The 22301-nt window shown below is 38.6% G+C and overlaps 2 protein-coding genes across 2 annotated transcripts; both read left to right on the top strand.

Moving 5' to 3' along the window:
* Positions 1-502: 502 nt before the first annotated feature.
* LOC131314834 (V-type proton ATPase subunit a1-like) lies at positions 503-20853 on the top strand. Its single transcript, XM_058343711.1, has 18 exons — positions 503-882; positions 5283-5327; positions 6374-6496; positions 6793-6900; positions 7706-7834; positions 7918-8091; positions 8289-8426; positions 11498-11605; positions 11710-11817; positions 11928-12076; positions 12707-12860; positions 14654-14814; positions 16333-16539; positions 16638-16821; positions 16915-16998; positions 18603-18796; positions 18873-18932; positions 20153-20853. Exons 1-18 carry the CDS (start codon positions 742-744, stop codon positions 20355-20357), a joined length of 2472 nt encoding a protein of 823 aa, XP_058199694.1. The 5' UTR covers positions 503-741; the 3' UTR covers positions 20358-20853.
* Positions 3317-3611, top strand: LOC131314835 (uncharacterized mitochondrial protein AtMg00530). The gene is given in 4 exon segments (XM_058343712.1): positions 3317-3398; positions 3401-3452; positions 3454-3585; positions 3587-3611. Coding segments are annotated over 4 exon segments (291 nt in total).
* Positions 20854-22301: the final 1448 nt, after the last annotated feature.

Here is a 22301-nt window from a genome sequence, read left to right as displayed (position 1 = left end):
GTCCTATAAAAATGGTATGAGCTGTTCATTTTGTTCAAAATAATTTGTTTACGGCACTTGTAAAAAATCAACTCAATACGATATCGGCAAAGACGTATACAAAACATCCAACTTTACTTTAGAATTCATGCCTGAATTTTGTAACAAAGTTGGATGTTTCATAAACGTCTTTACCGATATCGAATTGAGTTATTTTTTTACAAAAACCGTAAATAACTTTTTTGAACAAAATAAGCTGTTCGAATATTTTTTATAAAACTCAAGAAGGGTCCATAATGCGTACGTAGGTATGTACCTATAGCAGCAATTTTACTTTCCCTTTATTCCGCATCAGTGTACATTGTACTCCCATCAAAACCTTACTTGTGGGCCCAACCACCGAGAAAAACGTTTGGGTACGGTAACTTAGACCGTAAGACAAATCTCTCTTTCTCTAATCACCGTCAATTTCAGTCGATCCTCAGTAGCGTGCTTCTTCCTAAAGTTCTTACTTTTTAACTTTCCAGCCCCATTGACTAAAAACAACTCGAATTTTCCCTGTTCCAATGGCAGTTGCTGGGCGAAAACTGAAACGGAGCCATCGAGACTAACCACACCGAGACAAACATATATATATAAACAGTTGCAATACGCTTGTGTATCTAGAGAGAGAGAGAGAGAGAGAGAGAGAGAGAGAGAGAGAGACTCTGTTTGCATCAGATCTGGAGATCTAGGCGTCAGGCTCAGTTTGGTTGATGGAAAATGGAGCGCTTCGACAACTTGCCGGAAATGGATCTGATGCGGTCGGAGAAGATGAGTTCCGTCCAACTCATAATGCCCGTCGAGTCCGCGCAGCGAGCCGTATTGTACCTCGGCGATCTCGGCCTTCTTCAATTCCAAGACGTACGCATTTCAAACACACCAGTTCTATTTTATTGTTACTAGTACTAATAACACTGTTCTATTTAACTGCATTCAATTGAAATTTGAATTCCTGACGAAATTGGCAGTGATTGTGTCTGGCTTACGCATAATTAAACAGCACAGGAGTTTAATTACATGGAACAGATTCACTTAGGCGACAATTTGGTGTGGCCCCCAATACACCGCGATTCAATCTACACTCTAATTTATGTTCTTGTTACTTTTTTGTGGTTTATACAAATGCAATTGGAGGATGTTCTTGCATGTTCTTGCCGTGGAATTTAATGCTTTCTTTTGGATAGCCAGGTGTTCGGGCCAGTTTGCGTGCACCTCGACTAATCCCAGGACCCTGAAGTTAATGGCCGGGCAAACCTTGAAGAAAATCATAAACTGAGATAAAGACAAATGGAGTTTTCTTTCATTCTTGATTTCATTATCCTTGATTGATTACAAGATAACGCACTCCTACTATCTCTTCCTGTCCCACAAATTCTGTTACAAGTTACAACTAAATCCTATAGCCAGCTCATAACAGTTCAATTAACTTCCACAAAGCAATACACCAGAAATACGCTTAGAGTAAAACTAACTCTAACTACCGCTAACAAACTCAGTGGCCCCAAGGTTTGGAACGTTAGGCTTTTGTGAGATTTGATCTTGCGACCTATTGGGAGCGAGCCCATTGCTGTCTCATGCCCACTTGGCCAAACCCCTTGGGGTTGCCGTGGAATTTAATTCTTGGCTTTCATGTTTTCTATAGATGGAATAAAGAGTTTCACTTCAAAAACCTATGTAACACAAGCAAACCCAGCCTCTGAGAGGTTGACAATAAGGTGAATTGTAGTTCTAGTTGGAGATGTTCGATGCGTAGGTCCGTTGGACAGTAGGTTGTTAGTGATGCACACAGATAGTAACTTTGGTATTTTAAGCACTGAGCAGGGTTGACACAGTGCCAATTTACGGAAGAAGGTAAAGAAAAAACATGCTGCTCTGCTTTACAACGAGACCTACAGAGTTGCTATTGACACCCTTCCGACACGTAAATGCACCTTTGATAGAATCAATATCAAAAGCTTGAGCAATGTCTTTGTCAGGGTTTGTTGATCTTGTAGGTTCTAAATTGGAGTTCCAAATGTAGTTTCTCTTGCTTTGCAAAGTTGTGATGGCATTTATTTGAAGGTTGCAGATAGCTTGAATTTGGGAATGATCTATAACTATTTGTTAACATGGAAACATGTGAAAGGAGAAACAACTTCACACCATATGGATAAAATTCAATACCTCAAGCATAGGATGGATAAAAAACTCCCCAACTTTCTGCATTATGTTCTGCTTGAATTTTGTGCCAAAGTAAGGAGTAAACATGAAGAATCTTCCTAAAAAATAAAGTGGTTAGGAATCTTCCCTTTTTCATAGAAAATCGTAGGGAGGCTATTCTTGATTTTTCCAAACCACGGTCGATCGGAGAACCTGCATATCTCGTAAGTTTTACATCGAATACTACTATGAAAAAATCGTAAAGAGGCTATAAGTTAATTTTCCAAGCCATTGTGGATCGTAGAACCTATAGATACGGAAGTTTTACAACAAATACTACTATGAAAGGAGATTCTCCAAAACTTTGGAGGGATGGTAGTCCTCTGTGGCCCCCTGGATCCATCCGTGTGTAAGTTAGGTAAATGGGCAAGGTGATTGCTTGCTTGCTTAATTGAAGTCCATAGTAGCCTTTATTTTCCTCTTTCCCCTCCTCCAATCAAATTCTGACTTAGAGTAGACAAACTTTCACTACTGGGGATGTAATTTAGAATTCGATGGTTGAGTAACGTGTAATTGTGAACATTAGAGTTACACCAATATTTCAGGGTTCTGGCCCAATCAAATGTGTATGTTTAATTTTTTTTTTTAATCTAATAATATTAGACATCCTATTGCATAAACAAGTGAATCAAATTCTGCTGTACTTTCGAATATTCCAAGTTACTAACTTAGCGAAGTTATAAATTCAATTGCCCGTATTCTTCTATCCTATGGACCGACTTCGTTTGATAGGGCTGTAGCTTCTTGTCCTACGAGTCTACCCTCGGGTGATCTCTGGGTTCGCCATCCTTTCCCTTCTATCTAGTTAGCTAGGTAGCTTGCTCCTTTAGGACTGCCCATTCCCTTCCTTCTATTGTGCCTATCTATTTTGAAGTACGGTCCTCGAACCTCGCTATCTAAGAGAAGATAATTAGTTCTTCTATCGTTCAAGGGCAAGGGGAGAACATGTAGCGGCTTGCCTAGATCTTGTATTTCCCACATAGTCCATCGGTCAAACCAACGATTCTTTTCTCAAAGAAATAGAGAGTCTTTCCGGTATGTCCCTCCGCAGGCTAGGAGCGCATCATCGGGGCAGGGCGAAAACGAACATAGGATCATGGCCCTTTTCTTCTTTCTTTTGCTGCTGATCTCACATCGAGAGCAGCTCCTTCTTGTTCAGGGTCATCAGATGAGAGATCTTCCTCAACTCCGAGAAATCGGTCAAGCGGGGGGCTACCCTCTACTCACCTCTCTCTATAAAAAACCCCTACCCAGAGGAGAGCAGAAGCTCCAGGATGAGTATGTCCTGGATTCCCAGATTCATTCTCATCTTGATCCTCCATGGAATTTTGGAAATCTACAAAAACATTCTAGAGGAGGGCTCGTACTTCTCAAAGATCACAAGGTGCTGAAATGGCAGGATATCTGGGGTCTTTCGGTTTTTGTGAAAGGGATGCTCTTCTCATGTTATTGCTGAAAAAAATATGACTCTATTTGATGTTGATTCATCCACACTTACCGAAACGAACTTAGTTTCTCTTGTGATGCCTACTCCTGAGATGTAGTAACTCTACCTTTAGGTGTACTCTTTTGCAGTACTACCGCTATGAAAGGAAGGGAGACCCCAGCCCTACCACTGCTAATGCTACTGCACAGAAAGAAAGAAGTAGTATTAGGAATTGAAGTGGGAAGTGGTCCTGCTCACCCACCCGAAAGGACAAGTCATTTCCTTCATATCCATATAAGACCCGAGTAGGCGGGTTGAGGTCCTGACTTTAGTTCCAGAAGCAGTTCTGGGCTCTGGGAACGGTAGGGAAGCAGGTTCCTCATCTTTCTTCGAGATCTTTAATGCAAGAGTAGGTTGACGCTAACTATCCATTTGATTAATACTTGTGATACGTTCGAATAGAATAGTGGTAGTTGGAGTCAGCGGCTCTCCTAGGGTTCCCTCATCTGGGATCCCTTGCACACCGTAAGGCTATAATTAAAGGTGCCCAAGTTGAAAAGACTGAAGCAACGCTATGGATACCATGACTCGAGCCCGAAGCATCCTTGCTAGTTACTATAGCATGATTTTTGTAAAAGACTTATTCTGACTCTCTGATCAATTTGACCCAAATCCCAATATGTTGACTGTCCAATTTGCATTGCTTTTCAGAAAAAGGTGGAATTTTCGTCAATTTTTTTTTATTTTTTTATTTCTTCGTCTGTGGGTTGAACTTATAGATGCTGACTGCTTTCACAGCTTATAGCATCTGCTGTTCCATTTTGATGTTTTTGGAGGATGCCTTACTCTGTCATTTAAGGAGTGTTATTCCAGTATGTTGTGAAACATATTGGAACATTATGACGTTAGTTCTGTTTAGGAGATTGAAGTGAACTTGACAGTAAACAATTTTATCATCGTTCCTTTAGGATGTAGGGCAGCCGGCCTAGTGACACAGATTACATGACCAAATTTGACTATCAAGCTGTGAAAGAGGTATTGACAGTTAACCAGAATGATATTTAAATATTTTTGTGTTATAAGTTAACAGTTTCAACACTTTTGGTTGGCTTTTGGGATTTTCTTTATTCTTTGGCTATAGTGAGGGTTGTAATGAAGCATGAGTAGGCATTTCTTTCATCTTTTTTTTTTGTTGAAGATTGAACCTTGCTTGTTTTGATAATCCAGTTGTTCTCTTTAGGGTTTTCTCAAAACAGAATTAGAAAGTTAGATGCGCTATCTCAATCTCTGCTAGTTTCTCTTAATTTGATTTTGAATCTTGTAAAAAAATAAAATCCCTCAATCTGCAAGTACTTAGGATTCTTAATCTCAACAAGGTACTGCATTGGGACATTGTAAGTTTTTTTAAATCTTGTATTTTTTTGTTAATGAAACTGTGCTAATAATTGGAATTGTTAAAGATGCAGATGAAGTTGCAGGATTTTCTTGTACCTTAAACCTATTTATTGACATGCTTCTGGTGTGTTTGAAGTTGTCTTCTTATTTGCTGATGGCTAGCCTATCCTAAATAAAGCTGAAGGACTCTTTCTGCATAATTGATTCATCTGATGCACTTGTTATGGTTTGTTCTTGGCAGTTAAATGCTGATAAAAGCCCTTTCCAACGAACATTCGTTAATCAGGTATTTTCGCTCATTTCTCCTATTTAATACCATAAGGGATTCTCAATCAGAACTTTAATATGTTTTAGATTGAAATTAATTGGTTGCATTTTCCATCTATTGTCTAGGAACAAAGAAATAACCCAATGTAGCATGTGTCTTGTGTTTATTTGTTTATAGATATAACCTTTATTACATTTATAACAAAAAAAAAAAAAAACGTGGTCAGTATAGCTGGCTCAAATGTAAATTCCTGCTAGGGAATCATACTTCGGTTCATACTTCCTCAGCTTGTGGAAAAGAGAAGTCTTCTGGTATTGCATGGTCTTTTTCCTATCATTTAAACAGATACTGCCTAAGGATTTTACTGAACTTAGTGAAGAAATTACATTGTGTGATGTAGTTGTTGACATATTGTTACTGGGGTTATAGACTTATGCTCTTTTATAATAATCCTTTGGTTTGTTCTATTTAAGTGGAAATGGAAGTCTACTGCTTCACTTGTACTTACGTTGTACTTTAACACAAGGGATGGCACAAAGTGGGCCTATGCTCCTTAGAGATTCTTTGCTTATTTAATTCTTTAATCTGGGAGTAGAGTTTCATCGGCGGTGAGAGTTTTAAATGGTCAGTGCAATTCCTGTGAAACTGCCAGTTTGCCTTGGCCTTGGAGAAAGCACCATATATTTGTTTCCTGGAAAGAATACGGGGAAGGTTAAAACGAGAGTTAGCCTTCACATGTCTGTGTGATGAATAAGCAAGATTAAATATGCTTCCTCTTTGAGCATAATTTTATAGCTTCTTAAAATCTCGCAGGGCACCTTTCCCATTTTAGCTTTCTAACAAACACCAGAAAATGGGGGAGGAAGCTAAAAACCTCGGTCACCTTTTGTTGAAAGAGCAAAAGGAAAGAAATCAACGGCAGACGTACTCTCTAGTGGAATTTGATATCACTAATATCCACAACTGCTAAATAATACGATATCACTATGATTCTGATGATTAGAAACCATATGTGTCGTAGTTTCCCCTTATAGTTTTGTTTTCATGTATATATAAATTCACAGGTTAAAAGATGTGGAGAGATGTCAAGGAAGCTACGGTTTTTCAAAGATCAAATACATAAAGCTGGCCTAATGTCTTCTGCTCGTCCTCCCTTGCAACCGGATCTGGATTTGCAGGAATTAGAGGTCCATTTCTAACTGCTCATCTTTTGGCAAGTCATCCTTCTTTTATTTTTGTTAGTATTTGAGCATCTTCAAAAAGAGAAAGAAGGACCACTGGACCAATGATGATTCTATCCTAAAGGAGAAGGAGCTTTAAGGCTGTTTCATCCACACCCAACCCACCCACCCCCCGCGCCCCCCCCCGGCACCATCTACATTAAGTGAAGAAATGGTTTCTCATCATTGTGGTGGAAGGTTTTCTGTGGAACATAATGAGTTACGAATCTGACAAGCATAGTTTGTCTTCCTCTTAATTGCAGGTACTACTTGCTGAGCATGAACATGAGTTAATTGAGATGAACAACAACAGTGAGAAGCTACGGCAAACGTACAATGAGATGCTGGAGTTAAAGATGGTACTACAGAAGGTACACTTTGTTGCAATTTTTCTCTTGTGCAATGAGGACCAATGTCATTCTATCTGTTTCTTCTCATATCAATCCCTGCTACAGTTGTGAAGGGAATGATTGCAGGGACAACCTACTACTATTCACTGACATATTTTGCTCTAATATTTGATAAACATATGTTGCTCTTTGCTATTTACAGACATGGTAATCAAGTTTCTTTCTCTGAATGATTGGAAATTTCCTCTTGTTATTCTTTGCCTTGTTTGTTTCTTAGCTTTGCTAACTCAGGATATCAAACTTGTTTTGCTAAACCCTATGAGCTATGATTACTACTACTTTAAATATTATTGTTATTATTATGTCTTCATGTACTAGTCGCATCCTCAAGAAATTGTCTGCGCTTTGTCACTTGACTCCCTTCAACTCATCAACCAGTCTTCACACTCATTCCCTCTTTTGATCTGTTGTTAGATCCCCATCCTTTATCTTTGACTCATCATCCGAACTTTGGCTGATGATTCCCCAGCCATGAAGTTATCAGTGTCACTATCCAATCATTGGTAGATGAGGCCAAGCCATGAAGTGATCACTGTTTCCTCTTACTAATGTGTCCCTTACCTGAGGTGGAGTGCAAACAGATGTAATATTCATATATTGGAGTTTTATGTTTTACACCCTCCGTCCCAATGGACAACAGTCGTTAAGTGAGGCTCAATAAATCGATGCAAAATCTCTGGAGTGTTCTTTCTTGACAATGTGCCAAAGTGTCCCTTCAAATATGATTCGAGATGGTTATCTTAGGCCCTCTCGTGCTTAATTTCAGGCAGTTGGTTTCCTTGTTTCAAGTAACGGCCATTCAGCTGCAGAGGAAACAGAGTTAGATGATCGTGTGTACTCTAATGGTGACTATGCAGATAGTGACTATGCAGATACAGCATCTTTACTTGAACAGGTGATTGTTTGCTCTGTCAAATACTTTTTTATATGATGAACTACAAACATGATTTGGTTTGTTTATTATAATCCATTCTGCAGGAGATGCGACCAGGGCCATCAAATCAATCTGGTTTAAGATTTATTAGTGGAATTATTAGTAAGGCCAAGGTTCTTAATTTTGAACGGATGTTATTTCGAGCTACAAGGGGCAACATGCTTTTTAATCAGGCACCGACGGATGAACAAATTGTGGATCCTGTATCAACCGAAATGGTAATTTTCTTCATTTAGTAGACAGGCTTATTTTTTCACTGTAAGTTAATAAATGAGCAAATTTGATCGATTATGCTTCATAATTGTATATGGTTTCTTCACTCGAGTCTTGTGCTGGTATGTTTCTACTCCGTTCAAGAATGTCGCCTGGATTTTTGAATGGTATATATTTAACTACTTGTTAATTGCCTACGCAGGTTGAGAAAATAGTGTTTGTAGTGTTCTTTTCGGGGGAGCAAGCAAGGACAAAAATATTGAAAATTTGTGAAGCATTTGGGGCAAATTGCTATCCTGTACCAGAAGACAAAACAAAACAGAGGCAACTAATGCGAGAAGTATGCTATTAAATTGCCTGGCTGCAGTTTGATGATATGTATTCCATTTGTGTATATCCTTAAATTATGCTGCACGTGTGATTGTTGTCCTGAATCTTTTTTTTTTTTTTGGGTTCTAATAAAGTACCAGAAATAAAAAAAAATTATGTCTTTGTGTAGTACTCAAGCCTAATGCCATTTAAGATGAACAGCAACATCAATGATTCAATGGTAATTTTTTGTAAAAGTAGTATGACCTAACCCAATCCGAGTTCACCTCTTCAAATGAACCTCTTTATTGGCTTGAATTTACTTTTGACCTCCCTCTATGATAATTGACAACCCTGTCTGGTCCAGTGCAATTATATTCTCTTTTCCCTCTGCGCACAACACATGATTTTGTTCTTCCCAAGTTTTCTTGGGAGGCAGCCTTGCACTATGGGCTCCTAAGCAGTCACTTATATGCAAGGTTGGAGCTATGTTTTTACCTGCGGGGTCAATTGACCGAATGAACTTCCAATTTTTCCTTAGGGCCAGATAGTTTTCAATGAATTTGACCATATTTACCCTACAGTCCCAATCAATATATTAGCATGCCTCAACCCCAATTGGTTGGCCCAGAATTGAGTACTTTTGGAGAAAATCGGCAAAGGTGGAGACTAAAATTGCCTTAACCCCAACCCCATGTCAGATCTTTTACTCCACCATTCTAAATTCTTGGCTTCGCCCCTGCTTCTATGGCATTCAATTTTCTCATACACGCTTATTCTGGGATGTGTGTCACTATCCATACCCCTTAAATGCGCGATGTCACACTGCCCAGCTTCTTCCCTTCGCTAGCAATGTGGGATAGCGGTCATAAGTGACTATAGAGTAATCATAAGCTGTACATGGTTCTGTTTCCCAGGACTTCTACTCTCCGGAGCCTCAACTCTTCTAACCACACCAGACTAGGGTTAGTTCTGACACTAAGTTTATAACGTCTCTGAACAACCCCGGTCCTGCCCAGTACCATGTTATCTGTTTTTCCTGTCACGCGCCTCCACATCGCTAGCGCACGATTTTGTTCTTCCTATGTTTCCCAAGGAAAGGCCTTGTACTGGAAGGTTTTAAGTCTTCACTTTTTCTTTGAATGGCAAAGAAAATTCCTTTAATCATAAAAGATAAAAAAATGAAATCAATACAATAAGATAATAAATGCATTGAGAGATTCGAAAAGTACAAAGACTCTCCTACTACATGACATGAAAAGAAATACATTGAGAGTTTTAAGCCTTCACTTATATGACATTAGATTTCATCATACCCACTGGATTTGGGATAGGGTGTCAAACCCTCTTTCTGATCTGTCAGTCATTGAACACCCTATAATTTGCTTCCACCTACCACAGTGGACGTATTATTTTCATGCAAGATGGATTTTGACATGAACGCATACATAGCCATACCTATTTATGTGTATGCTTCTCATGTATCTAGTTATTCAAAGAAGTTGTAGCATTTTCTGTCAGTAATTGTGTTTATCAGTTTTGACTGGGTACCTGTATATCTGTATATAGACTTGTTATGTGTAGGAATAGTTCAAAGAAGTTGTAGCATCTTCTGCCAGTAATTGTGCTGAACATTTGCTTTGGAATAATGTCTGTTCGGTCTGTTCCGAGTTGGTATCTTGTCAAGCGAGATTGGGATAATTTTGATGAGGAGTGCTAGAAAAATGAATGGACTGTGGGTGTGCCGGTAAACAAAAACCAGCTCGATCTGTGTGGTAGTTAATGTGCCATTTATTTTGTTCTGTGTCAAGGTATCCATTGTTTTGTCTGTTAACTCTTTTGATATTACCAAGGAAATAAAGAGTGAAAACTAAGGGTCTTTTTGAGACTTGAGGAAAGGAAAGGAAAAGAAAATAATTAAGAAGGAAAATATTGAGAAAAGGGTGAGGAAAATTTACTTTGTTCAATATTGTTTTTTGTGATTTTATCTCCTCTTTCCCCTCAAACCAAACAAGGGAAGTGGTTTTTCCTTTCCTTAAGATCCAAACAAACCCTAAATAAACAATAAGGTAGATATTGTTGATTAGCTTCATACATTGTTTGGCCCATTCCCTTACAGCTTAAGTTTTTCGGACAATTGTTAACTTAACATGATGTCAAATCTCATTTTGTGAGAGGTCTTGAGTTCAAGTCTTTTGGTTTAAATTATTATTATTATTATTTTGGGTACCATGTTTGCATTTGTTTCCCATTTGCATTTTGCTTCTCCCCTTTGCATTCTACTTCGCTCTATGTAAGGATGTGTACATCTCCACATGCACGACAGGTGTTGGAAACTTTTGGATTACAATATATGGAAATCCACATAATCTCAAGATGGGACCTAAAGAAAGCATGGATAGTCAAGCAATAATCGCAGTAGAGTCTTATTTATGTTATGTCGCTTGGGGGTTGGGGTGGTGAGGGGCATTTGGGGTGCAGGGTAGAGATAAAAGAGAAATGTTGATGGTGAGGGTGATGTTGGTCACAGGTGGTTGCAGTGGGGGAGTCGGTGGCTCCTTGATAAGGAATATGGTTGTGGCTCCTTGATGTGGAAAGTGGCAGGGGAAGTAACCTCGCAGTGGTGATTCTTGCTGCGTGTGGCATTACCCCACTTAAACTATGTGGCAGTACTGAATAAAATTGTTTCATTCTTTCTAATAAAAGTGGTTGAAATTTTCCTATTTTCTTGCCAAAAATACCTGTCATTATGCTGCTCATTACTGACGGCATAAGGCTTGGAGACATCGTAATTGTATTTATTGCCTTTGATTATTTAATTGAACACAGTTGCATATTGGGGAATAATATGAACAAGTGTATACTTAGAGGACCAACAAAACAGTATAGGACTTTGCCCTGTATCGGAGACATGGAATTATATATTTCGAATGAAATATTTGCATTCTGCATTAAAGTATTGTTATTGGAGTGGGTTGAAGTGGTTCATCTATACTACTATTTTGTAGGTTTAGTCATTGAGTGCCCTGCAACAGTTCTTTGTCAATAGGTCAACATGTTGGGCAACAGTTCTTTGTCAAAAGGTCAACATGTTTGTTGCAGGTTTTGTCACGTCTCTCTGAATTGGAGGTCACCTTGGATGCTGGAATCCGTCAACGAAATAATGCCCTTTCTTCCATTGAAAGTCAGCTACCAAAATGGACGAACATGGTAAAGTGTTTGTTTCTTGTCTTTTCTCAATATCCAAAGTTGGAGGGCACTGCTCATCTTCCAACTTAATGTGAAAAGTAAGTTCAGTTCTCATCATTTTCTAGGTCAGAAGGGAGAAAGCTGTTTATGATACATTGAACATGCTGAATTTTGATGTGACAAAAAAGTGTCTTGTTGGAGAGGGCTGGTGTCCAATATTTGCGAAACCTCAGGTACTATGGTCTTCTCTTATCTAATTTCTGTTTTGGCGAAGATATCTGAAGTTGATTTGGTTATTACAACATTCGCGTTATCACAATGGAGAAGGTTTTATTTTGTACAGATTCAGGAAGCTTTACAACGGGCAACATTTGATAGCAATTCACAAGTGGGTATAATATTTCATGCAATGGATGCTGTGGAATCACCTCCAACTCACTTCAGAACCAACCGCTTCACCAGTGCATTCCAGGAAATTGTTGATGCATATGGGTATGTTTAAATGTGACAATTTTCTGAGGTCATTTTTGGTGTCGTGTCATAGTGCATGTTGATATGACAAGTAATTTGCTTTTGAAGCATTTTATGCAGTGGTTTCACCACACTAATCGAATAGAAAGTCTATTTAGTAGTTCCACAACGCCACTGAGTCTCTTTCTTCGTAATCTCTCATTTACTGTCTGTCACTGTACGAAAAAAGAAAAACCTTTTGAATGAATCATTGGTATTAATGCATTCATTCCCCTTGCGTGCTTCATGTTTTTTTCTGAAGGTTTTTTTTTTTTTTGAAACGCTTTATGTTTTTTTCTGAAGGGTTTTTTTTTTTTGAAATGATCTGAAGGGTTATTGGAGCTCACAATAAATTGCACTCAGTGGCTGCAACTTATCATTAGCTTATAGTCAATAAGCAAAACAGTTGTTTCACAGCCATATCTATACCAAGTTTTGCTTGGTAAAATATAAAAAGCAAGTGGAGTATTTCTATTTTTAACTGGACCATAGGAATCTTGTGGTTGGTTGAATGGTGTTCATCAATCATTTGAACTCTTGTGGTGCTATTTGTTCTGCTATTGTTTTACCTGTCAACCCTGGGCAGATGCTAATACATCTATCTTTTGGCAGTGTTGCAAGATATCAGGAAGCAAATCCTGCAGTTTATACCATCGTTACATTTCCGTTTCTTTTTGCTGTGATGTTTGGGGACTGGGGTCATGGAATATGCTTGTTGATGGGAGCCTTATTCCTTATAGCTCGTGAAAGTAAACTTGGTTCTCAGGTATTTTTTCTTTTCCAGAGATTATTTCTTTTATCTTGAAGCTGAGTAAGAAATCTTACTTTCAGAGAAGGAATAAACAATACAAATCCGATTGTCCTGTAGATGATTTAAGAATTCATCAAGTTTTTTTTTTTTTTTGAAGTAGTTGGTTTTTTATCACCATTTCACAAATTCTCTTATTTGTTTTCTGAAACTGTTCCGAGAACCAGTACATGAATGTGGATCCCTTGCTTGGTCAAAATATTCTGACCAAGTCTCGGTGTAGGAGCTTTGACTGGGAGTTCTGTATCAGAGGAAATAAGCAGGTTTGGTGTAAGCATCATGTGCGAGGAGACTGTTGAGTTCAAGGTTGTTAATCCCATATCGTACCAGCTGGCGCGTACTAGATTTGTGTGAAACCGGTACCTTGCATCTCTAATACGGTCCCGACTCTAATACTGGTGAGTACTGGAAAATCCGGAGAGAGAGAGAGAGAGAGAGAGAGAGAGAGAGAGAGAGAGAGAGAGAGAGGTTTATAAAATGTTGGAAACCCTAGAATGACACAAGGACCAAATTACCCTTTTATTTTTACTTTTGAAATGGTTATTACAGGTTACACGTGGGGTAGTACTTTGTTCAAAAAGGGGAAAAGGTTGCCAATGGGGAGATGAGTCTAATGAGAAGGTTTTTTTTTTTAAATTCCTGTGACCTTAAAGGCTATTTTTTATTTGAAATAAAGTTTGAACTCTCAAGATTTGATGGTTATGGGAGCTTTTTACCTTCTTTTTTTTTTGGATTAGACGAGATTTATATAATGAGAGTGTAATTTGTGCTGTCTAATGAAAGTTGATGTTATAATAAATGGATGACATGGGAAAAATAATCGATATATAGTTATATATGATGGTAATAGTGCTAAATCAAAAATGGTACCCGGTATCTGACCGGTACCGGTACGTACCGTACCAATAACAAAACTGGTACCCTAGGCCGGTACGGTATTCAAAACCTTGGTTGAGTTTGTTGGTCATTTAGCTCTCCATTGTTGATTGCCAAGGGATTTGTGGTCTTTTGTTCTCTATGTTTTGAGGGCTATGGATTGACTTAGGTTCCTGCCTATGTATGACAGTGTCTCGATATATGAGCTTATATGCAATATGAAAATTGAAGTTGATTTGCAGATGGAGATGTTCTAGGATGGAGAAAGTCTATAGAGGTAGTTAGCGGGATCAAAATTGATTTGCACTACCATGTGTATATGTGCTTTCCAAAAAAAAAAAATACCATGTGCATATGTGGTGTTGCATAGTTTCACCCCGTGGAGATCAACTCCTGGGTCCATCCCTGTATTGAGCTTATCCAAAAGGCAGGTAAAAAAGGTTACAGTGGTCTACCAAATTCTGGTAACTGAAGTCACACTTGGGGAAGTCAATGTTATAGGCCACATCTGCAGGATTTTGCCACTAGGTGGGAGCTGCCGGCAGTGAGTGTGAAGAAAAAGAGGGTTTCATTGAATTTCTGTAAAGCTTATCTTTTGTTTGATGATTTATAGATTTCAAAACTGAAACATGGTTGAAAGAATGGTAGGATTTTCACATTTCTTGAGTCCTGAGGTGTAAAATATGATGATGTTAATGTTGATGATGATAGGGGTGATGATGATATCTGGATGAAAAAGTGAAGGATTGTTTTGTATACAATATGAGTTTTGATGTGCTAATTTTTTGTTGAATATACCAATTGTATAGTTCCATTTTCTTTAGTATGTAAGTATTGTGCTGGTATTTCATATGCAATCTAATTTTTCACTTCAGAAACTTGGCAGCTTCATGGAGATGCTATTTGGCGGCCGTTATGTGCTCCTCTTAATGTCACTGTTCTCAATTTACTGTGGGTTGATTTACAACGAGTTCTTTTCTGTTCCATTTCATATATTTGGACTGTCTGCTTACAAGTGCCGAGATACTACATGCAGGTATATCTCAATTTTTCCTTTTATTTTATGGATCCCAAAATGGAAGGAATTAGTTCTTTCTTAGCACTGTGTTTTAGATTTCCAAAGCCCTTTCTTCAGCATGACTCTGGTTCTTATTAGTGTTGAAGAGGAAATACGGTGTTTGATAACATTCTTTAGCTACTTTTGGCCCCCAAATAAATGTGTTATCTTCTTGGTGTATTGGTGTAAAAGTGTACCTAGTGTAAAATTGGTGAAGACATCTTGTGAAAAGAGCACAAAATGGAATCACATTTCCCTTGTGCGCACGCATCAAACATGTTTGCAAGTTGAATAGAAGAAGGATAGCATGTATGTAGCTGTCCTTTGCTTGATTTGCTGTTTTTTGAATAATAAAGGGGCAAATGGATTCCTTATTTCATGTGCTTCCATGTTGAGCTCCTTGGTTTTAGTATTAGGTCATAAATGATTGTTTGACCGAGTATATTTGTGACAGTGTTGTTTTTTAGAAGTCTTGAAGTTTATCTCTCTCTCTCTCTCTCTCCCTCCCTGTGTGTGTGTCAGTATGTGTGTGTCTGTGCGTGCATGCACATGTAGTTTGTTTGTCAATTCGCATTGTCACCAAGGGTGGTTTGGGCTTTTTTTGGTGGCAGTTTGATTCTTGTTTGTAAAATTAGGTTTTGTAATATCAATCAACTTCTTCACTTTCTAGCCCGGTTGATTATTGCATCAAGTTAATGGATCCTCAGTGTAGTTATTCTTGATATCAACACAAGTTGTTTTCTTTTTTCCCTTTTTCAGTAATATTTGTATCGTTCTAACAAAATTGCAAGGCATCTCCTACACATAATGTAGCTCACATGCTTTTTCTCTCCAACTAGGCAACTAGCATTGTACCTGTTCAATACACGGGACAATAAAAAAAGTTAACAGTAACTTTTTTCCTTTTTCGTGCATCGAACGGGTACAATGCTAGTTATGTTTTTTTAGAATAGATGGGCAGAACCATCCAAGTTTGGACTAAAGCTTTGTTCCCGTCTTATGCATGGAAAGATGTATATCTACTTTTATAAATTAAAATTTTAAATTGTAAATAAACATTATTTGAAGTAAATCTCAATTGTAAAAATATAGGATAAGGGCCATAAGGCGATAAGCGAAGCAAATAAACAAAATTAAAACCACCCCTCCCATGCTCTCTCTCACCCAATTAATCCTCCCTCCCCCATCTCTCTCTCTCTCTCTCTCTCTCTCTCATCCCACGTCCTTTCTGTCTCTCAATCCCCCCTCCCCCAACCTTTTTGTCTCCCTCTCTCAATTGTAAAAATAACAAAAATCAAAATTGTAAGAATTGAGGATTGGAAGTTTGGAGACTTTTGAGCCTAGCTACATTTGTATACAATATAGATTGAATGCCTATCCTTCATTTTATGCCTACTTTAGAACAAATTTTTTTTTTCGTTCCTGTTTTTCTCTCCTCAATGTTTCAGGATAGCTTTTTCCAATGAAATACTTAATAAGGACTGTTTTCTTTGATAGTGATGCAACTTCTATTGGTTTAGTCAAAGTCCGAGATGCATACCCATTTGGTGTCGATCCCAGCTGGCGTGGAAGCCGTTCAGAGCTTCCTTTCTTGAACTCGCTCAAAATGAAAATGTCAATTTTGTTGGGTGTCACCCAGATGAACCTCGGAATCATATTAGGTTACTTCAATGCTCGTTTCTTTCGTAGCTCGCTGGATATTAGGTGTGTCTTTGCTCCCTTCTTCTTTCCCCTCTTTCTACCATTGTACAGCGTTGAAAGCCTAGTAGATTAACTGGAACTTACCTTTTGCTTTGTATCAGGTACCAGTTTGTGCCACAGATGATCTTTCTAAACAGCCTTTTTGGTTATCTATCACTTCTCATTATCATCAAGTGGTGCACTGGTTCTCAAGCTGACCTTTATCATGTGATGATTTACATGTTTCTGAGTCCCTTTGAGGATCTTGGTGAGAATCAATTGTTTTGGGGCCAGGGATTCATTCAGGCATGGCCTTTTCTTATTCTTATGATTGCTTGCTTGAACTCAGATTACCTACTTCTGAGAGGTGTTGGTTGATTTATAGTTGATATTTTGCAGATCATATTGTTGTCTGCAGCGCTTGTTGCAGTTCCTTGGATGCTTTTTCCGAAACCTTTTATTTTGAAGAAACTTCATTCAGAGGTACTCTGTGTTTATAGTTTCTCAACTAATTGAATATCTTTCTTGAAAATATTTTTTCTGTAATTTTGCTTCTTGAATTTGTGGTTATGCTTTTAACTGTTCTTTCCTCTCTTGTCATACATTTATATATTGCTCTAGGACACTGTGTAGAACTGGTAGGTTCTTGTGTCTGTTTGTTTAGATATTGTTTTCCTCGATCTCGTCAGAAGTTTCATGAAAAAGCATTTGTTTTTTACATATTACGAGGCAGCAAATTACTTGTGGGTCTAGAAAACCAAGACTTAATTCCCATTAAGGATGAATTCAATTTTTATTTACCTCCAAGGACAACCGCATATGAAGATTACCCTTAACTAAATATACTTTCACACTTTAATCTTTTCAAAGTTTTCATCACCCCCTCCCACCTCCACCCCACAACCACTTCTGACCGGCAACCACTCCGGCCGGTGACTTTTTCCGGCGAAATTTCACTTCAAAAAAATTAGTGAAATTCACTACTTCTCAAATTTCACTAATTTCAAATTTTATTAATTTCACTGGTTTTCAAATTTTCACAAATTTTTGCTGGATTTCAAATTTCACTGGGTGTAGATTTTACCGAGTGAATTTCACTAGCTTTCAAACTCGTGAATTTCACTAGTTTGAGCTCGTGAATTTCATTAGTTTGAGCTCATGAATTTCACTGAATTTCAAAACTCAACAAAACAGCTTTTTTCAGAAATACCAAAGATAGTCCACCATAAGGTACAAGGTAGCAGTAGTAAAAAATAATTTCAAAAAAATAGCAAGCCGTAATTATTTTTTCAGCGAGAAGACCAAGCATGAAAGCACTTCCTTTCTCAACTTTGTGTTCATATGGCTTCAAACCAGCGCACAACGGCAGCGCCTGTAGATGCCTCACCAGCGGTGCGACCGTTCTCGGCGAGTTCGCAGAGCACGTGAATGGTAGTCTTGCTGTGAGTCGATCCGCCTCGATCGGCGAGAAGGTGGAATCGAGGACGTCGACCTGCGAGCGAATGTTACGGACGAGATCTTTGTGGTTGTTGCAAGGAGAGAAAACAATAACGACCTTGCACTCCTCTTCGAAATCTTCTTCCAGGTAGAATTGATGGTGTACAAGTAGGCGTACATGGCGAGCGTGGCGGACTTCTGGTCGTTGATTGAGCGGAGAGAATGTTGTGCGGGGTAATCTCGGAAGAAACACTCTCAGTCCTTGCGCGTGCATTTTGAAAATGGGCAGTTCTCCGTGCATTGGGCTAGTATTCTGGAGCGGCCCGTAAATTGCCCATTACGTTGTTAGATCACCAATAGACCAAAAGCTTAAACCATTAAGAGATGGGCCAGCTTATAGCAAGTTTACACTCCACCTCATATGCGACCCTGTCTTGCAGGCAGAGTGCACAAGGACAAAAATAATTGTGTGATAAGGCTTGTACTCGGGCCTTTTTGGAGCTCCACCAAATGTACCCCCCTAAATTTAGCTGTTAGGACATGGGCATGACTATGCGTATCAAGCTAACAAAGTTGTCAAACTCGTTTTCCTGGAAATGACCATATGGTACCTACTTAATTATTTTCTTCTTTGCCAATATGTTTTCTAGCGATTTCAAGGACGCACATATGGTATCCTTGGAAGCTCTGAGATGCATCTCGATATGGAACCTGGTTCTGCAAGGGAACATCATGAGGAATTTAATTTTAGCGAGGTCTTTGTACATCAAATGATACATTCGATTGAGTTTGTTCTTGGTGCTGTTTCCAATACTGCATCATACCTTCGGCTTTGGGCTTTAAGGTACAGCCATCATACCTTCGTGAATGCATTTCTAGCTTATTTGTTTTGTAGTTTTTGATAATTTCTACTGTTACAGCTTGGCCCATTCTGAATTATCGACTGTCTTCTATGAGAAAGTCCTCCTCCTTGCCTGGGGGTAAGTTCAATTTCCAAGCTTGAGCCTGGTGTATGGTCTTCTTCTGCAATTTTTATCTTCCATTTTGTGTGAGCATCTCTTTGTTGGCTTCATTTGGTGCATGTAACTTGACAACATCTGCTTTTGCTTCATTTCCCCTCATACCTATGCTAGCTACCCAAGCTATTGCATGATGATGGCCACTCAGCCTCGAATCGGCTCTACTATTGATTGTAGGCTGAGTTCTAATTAAAAAGGCTTTATGTTCAAGTGACTGCAATGTATATCTTTGTTATCTCATTTGATAGCTGATAGCCAATTCTGTACAAAGTTTATGTGGGTAGACTTATTTTACGGGTACCATTGTATTATAGTGAGATTAAATGATGGTCAATGATAGAATGAATGTGGTGGCATTGATAGAATATAATGGTAGAGTGTATATGTAAAGTGAGTGCTGAATGCAGTAACTTTGGTTGATATTTTCTTTGAGTTTAGTGGATAAGAAACTAGTTCAACTTACACAGCTTTTCCTTTAGATAGAAAGAGATGGTTTTTTTTTGATAGAAAGAGATGGTTGATTAACATCAGCTGGATGCTGTGGTCATGTTATTTGATAGCCAAACATGTAGGTAATGTTTCCTTAAGTCTTTGTCTTATGTACATTTGGCTATAAGTGTTTTGCAGCAGTCAAAGTTTCCTCTGTTGAATATTCTCAGATGCTGTCAAATAACAATGAGAAGCCTTGGATCTTTTGTTAAAACCGTGTTCTAAGTCATAAGAACTTCGTCATTCTTGTTTATGAAATTCGTTGAAAAGGTTGGGGCTCTTTAGTTGGGAAACTATTAAATTTTGTGGTGAATCAATTTCATGCTCATAACTAATTACTTCCATTTTTTATTTAAGAGATGTACACTTCACATGTGAATTGCACTAATCTTGTTATAATTAACCCCCGCCCTGCCTTCTATTTGTTCTCCACATCTCATGCATTCTTCATGTCATTTGTAATACCATTCTGTAGAGATACAGGATGTTTGGTTTGCTCAAGTGTGAGGCCTCATTTGGATGAATATTGCCATCTCCTGTATGTTGGAGTTGAGATGGGAAGGTTTCGGATTAGGACTTATTTAGTTGTTAAATATATGTCCTTTTTATCTTACAGAAACGTCTCAATATAACTCCAATGATTTTGTGTTACTCTAATCTGCTAACTTAATATGTATATATCTCTGTTGTAGGTACGACAATATCTTCATCCGGTTGGTGGGGCTTGTGGTTTTTGCCTTTGCAACAGCCTTCATTCTACTAATGATGGAGACCCTTAGTGCTTTCCTTCATGCGTTGCGTCTCCACTGGGTGGAATTCCAGAACAAGTTTTATCATGGAGATGGATACAAGTTCAGACCTTTCTCCTTTGCTTTATTAAGTGATGACGACGACTAGTTCATTCACGTGTTTTTCTAAATTTTGCGAGGAACGGAACAAATACTTTCAACAACAGCCCAAGGCGAGAGTGGATATTCCTACACAACCTGCTGTCACGAAATTAGTGCTTGTTCACTTTTAACACCATCCGGCTCTATTAGCTTAAAAATGTAAAATCCTAGCTCAGGTTCTTTGAATATGTAGGTATAAGGGATTCCGCGCCAGGGTCATCGTGAGTTGGTCAACAAAAGAACTTGTAATTTTTTTCCCTTGTTAATTTGTGTCTCAATGGGGGGTTGGGAGTTGGTTGCTTTTGTGAAGATGGATTCCCTTGTACCATGCGCCTCCAGGGTGCTAAATCTTTTGGCGATGCCGATTCATTGCATTTTACACATACACACACACGCTAGTTAGTGTGGATTTTGCAGGGAATTTTGTTATAACGAGTAACATCATATATTGATAAAAGCTATGACAATAATGATTCAGAGAAGTAAATTCAGCTTTACGTCTACCTGTGTGGTCACTAATTGGATTTTTTTACCATGCGCCTCCAGGGTGCTAAATCTTTTGGCGATGCCGATTCATCGCATTTTACACATACACACGCACGCTAGTTAGTGTGGATTTTGCAGGGTATTTTGTTATAACGAGTAACATTCATATATTGATAAAAGCTATGACAATAATGATTCAGAGAAGTAAATTCAGCTTTACGTCTACCTGTGCTGTCACTAATTGGAAATTTTTTTTTTTGTTACCCTCCAATCTTTTCTTTGCCTTTCAATTAGCCCCTCAATACGAAAGACCCAGATCCTATTCAAATATTTTGGGCCAACCATCCACCAATGCTTTTCACTACGAGTTGACACCTCATTAATGAATGACTCGAATGTCCGAGATGAAGCCAGTGCTGCAACTTACAAAATTCTGTAGTTACACGATACCGTTATTCACTGTGTGCCGTCTAGGGGTAGCAAATTGAACCTAGACCCATTAACATACCCAGACCTATCAACTAGAAAATAGACACAACCCAACCCATTTATTAGTTGGGTAAGAATGGGTTCAAACCCAGCTGACCCATTATTAGTTGGGTCATAATTGGGCATCAATTGGGTCAACTTAAATGACCCAATGGGCAATGAAAGTAACTCACCAAATTTCATCTTTTTATTGATTTCTTTTCCAAACCTAAACCCATCAATTGGTCTCTCTCTCTCTCGCTCCTTCCCCCCCCCCCAGGAGCCCCCCCGCTCTCTCTCTCTCCCCCCCCCCCCCCCCCCACCACCCAAAACCCAAACCCCCGGGAGCCGCCCCCTCTCTCTCTCCTCCCCCCCACCCCCCCAGGAGCCCCCCCCTCTCTCTCTCTCCCCCCCCCCACCCCCCCCACCCAAAACCCAAACCCCCAGGAGCCGCCCCCTTTCTCTCTCCTCCCCCCCCCCCCCCTCCCAAACCCTCAGTATCATGGCCTTCTCTCTCTTTTATTCAATTATTTTGTTCTAAATTACACGCGTTCAAAAATATTTTGAATGGTCCGAATTAAAAATCAATTGTGACCGGTAACAATTATTTTGACCAGTCAAAATTGAAAACACATCTCATCCATTAATTGCGCGAATGGACCCGTGAAATTGTGCTCCGCCGTGAATAAATTTCTCTCATGGTAGTCCCGCAAAGGGTTTGGATTAAAAAATTGACTTATTTTTTTGTCCTTTTTCAAATTTTTTTTGCATTTTTTTTGTTTTGTGTCATATTTTTGTGACTTATTAATTTGTTTTGATGAGAGGAATTGGAAAAGTAAAAAAATTTGATCGAAACTTATAATTTTTTGAATAAAAACAAAAAAAAATCAATAAGACAAAAAAAATTACTTATTCTCGTCTTTTTGAAAAAATTTATGAGTTTCGATCATAATTTTTTTTTACTTTTCTAATTTTTTGATCATAATTTTTAGTATAT

Source organism: Rhododendron vialii, chromosome 13a (assembly GCF_030253575.1).
Source record: "Rhododendron vialii isolate Sample 1 chromosome 13a, ASM3025357v1".
In the NCBI taxonomy this organism is placed as follows: Eukaryota; Viridiplantae; Streptophyta; class Magnoliopsida; order Ericales; family Ericaceae; genus Rhododendron; species Rhododendron vialii.
The sequence above is the reverse complement of the archived record's forward strand: the minus strand, read 5'-3'. Positions and strand labels throughout refer to the sequence as shown.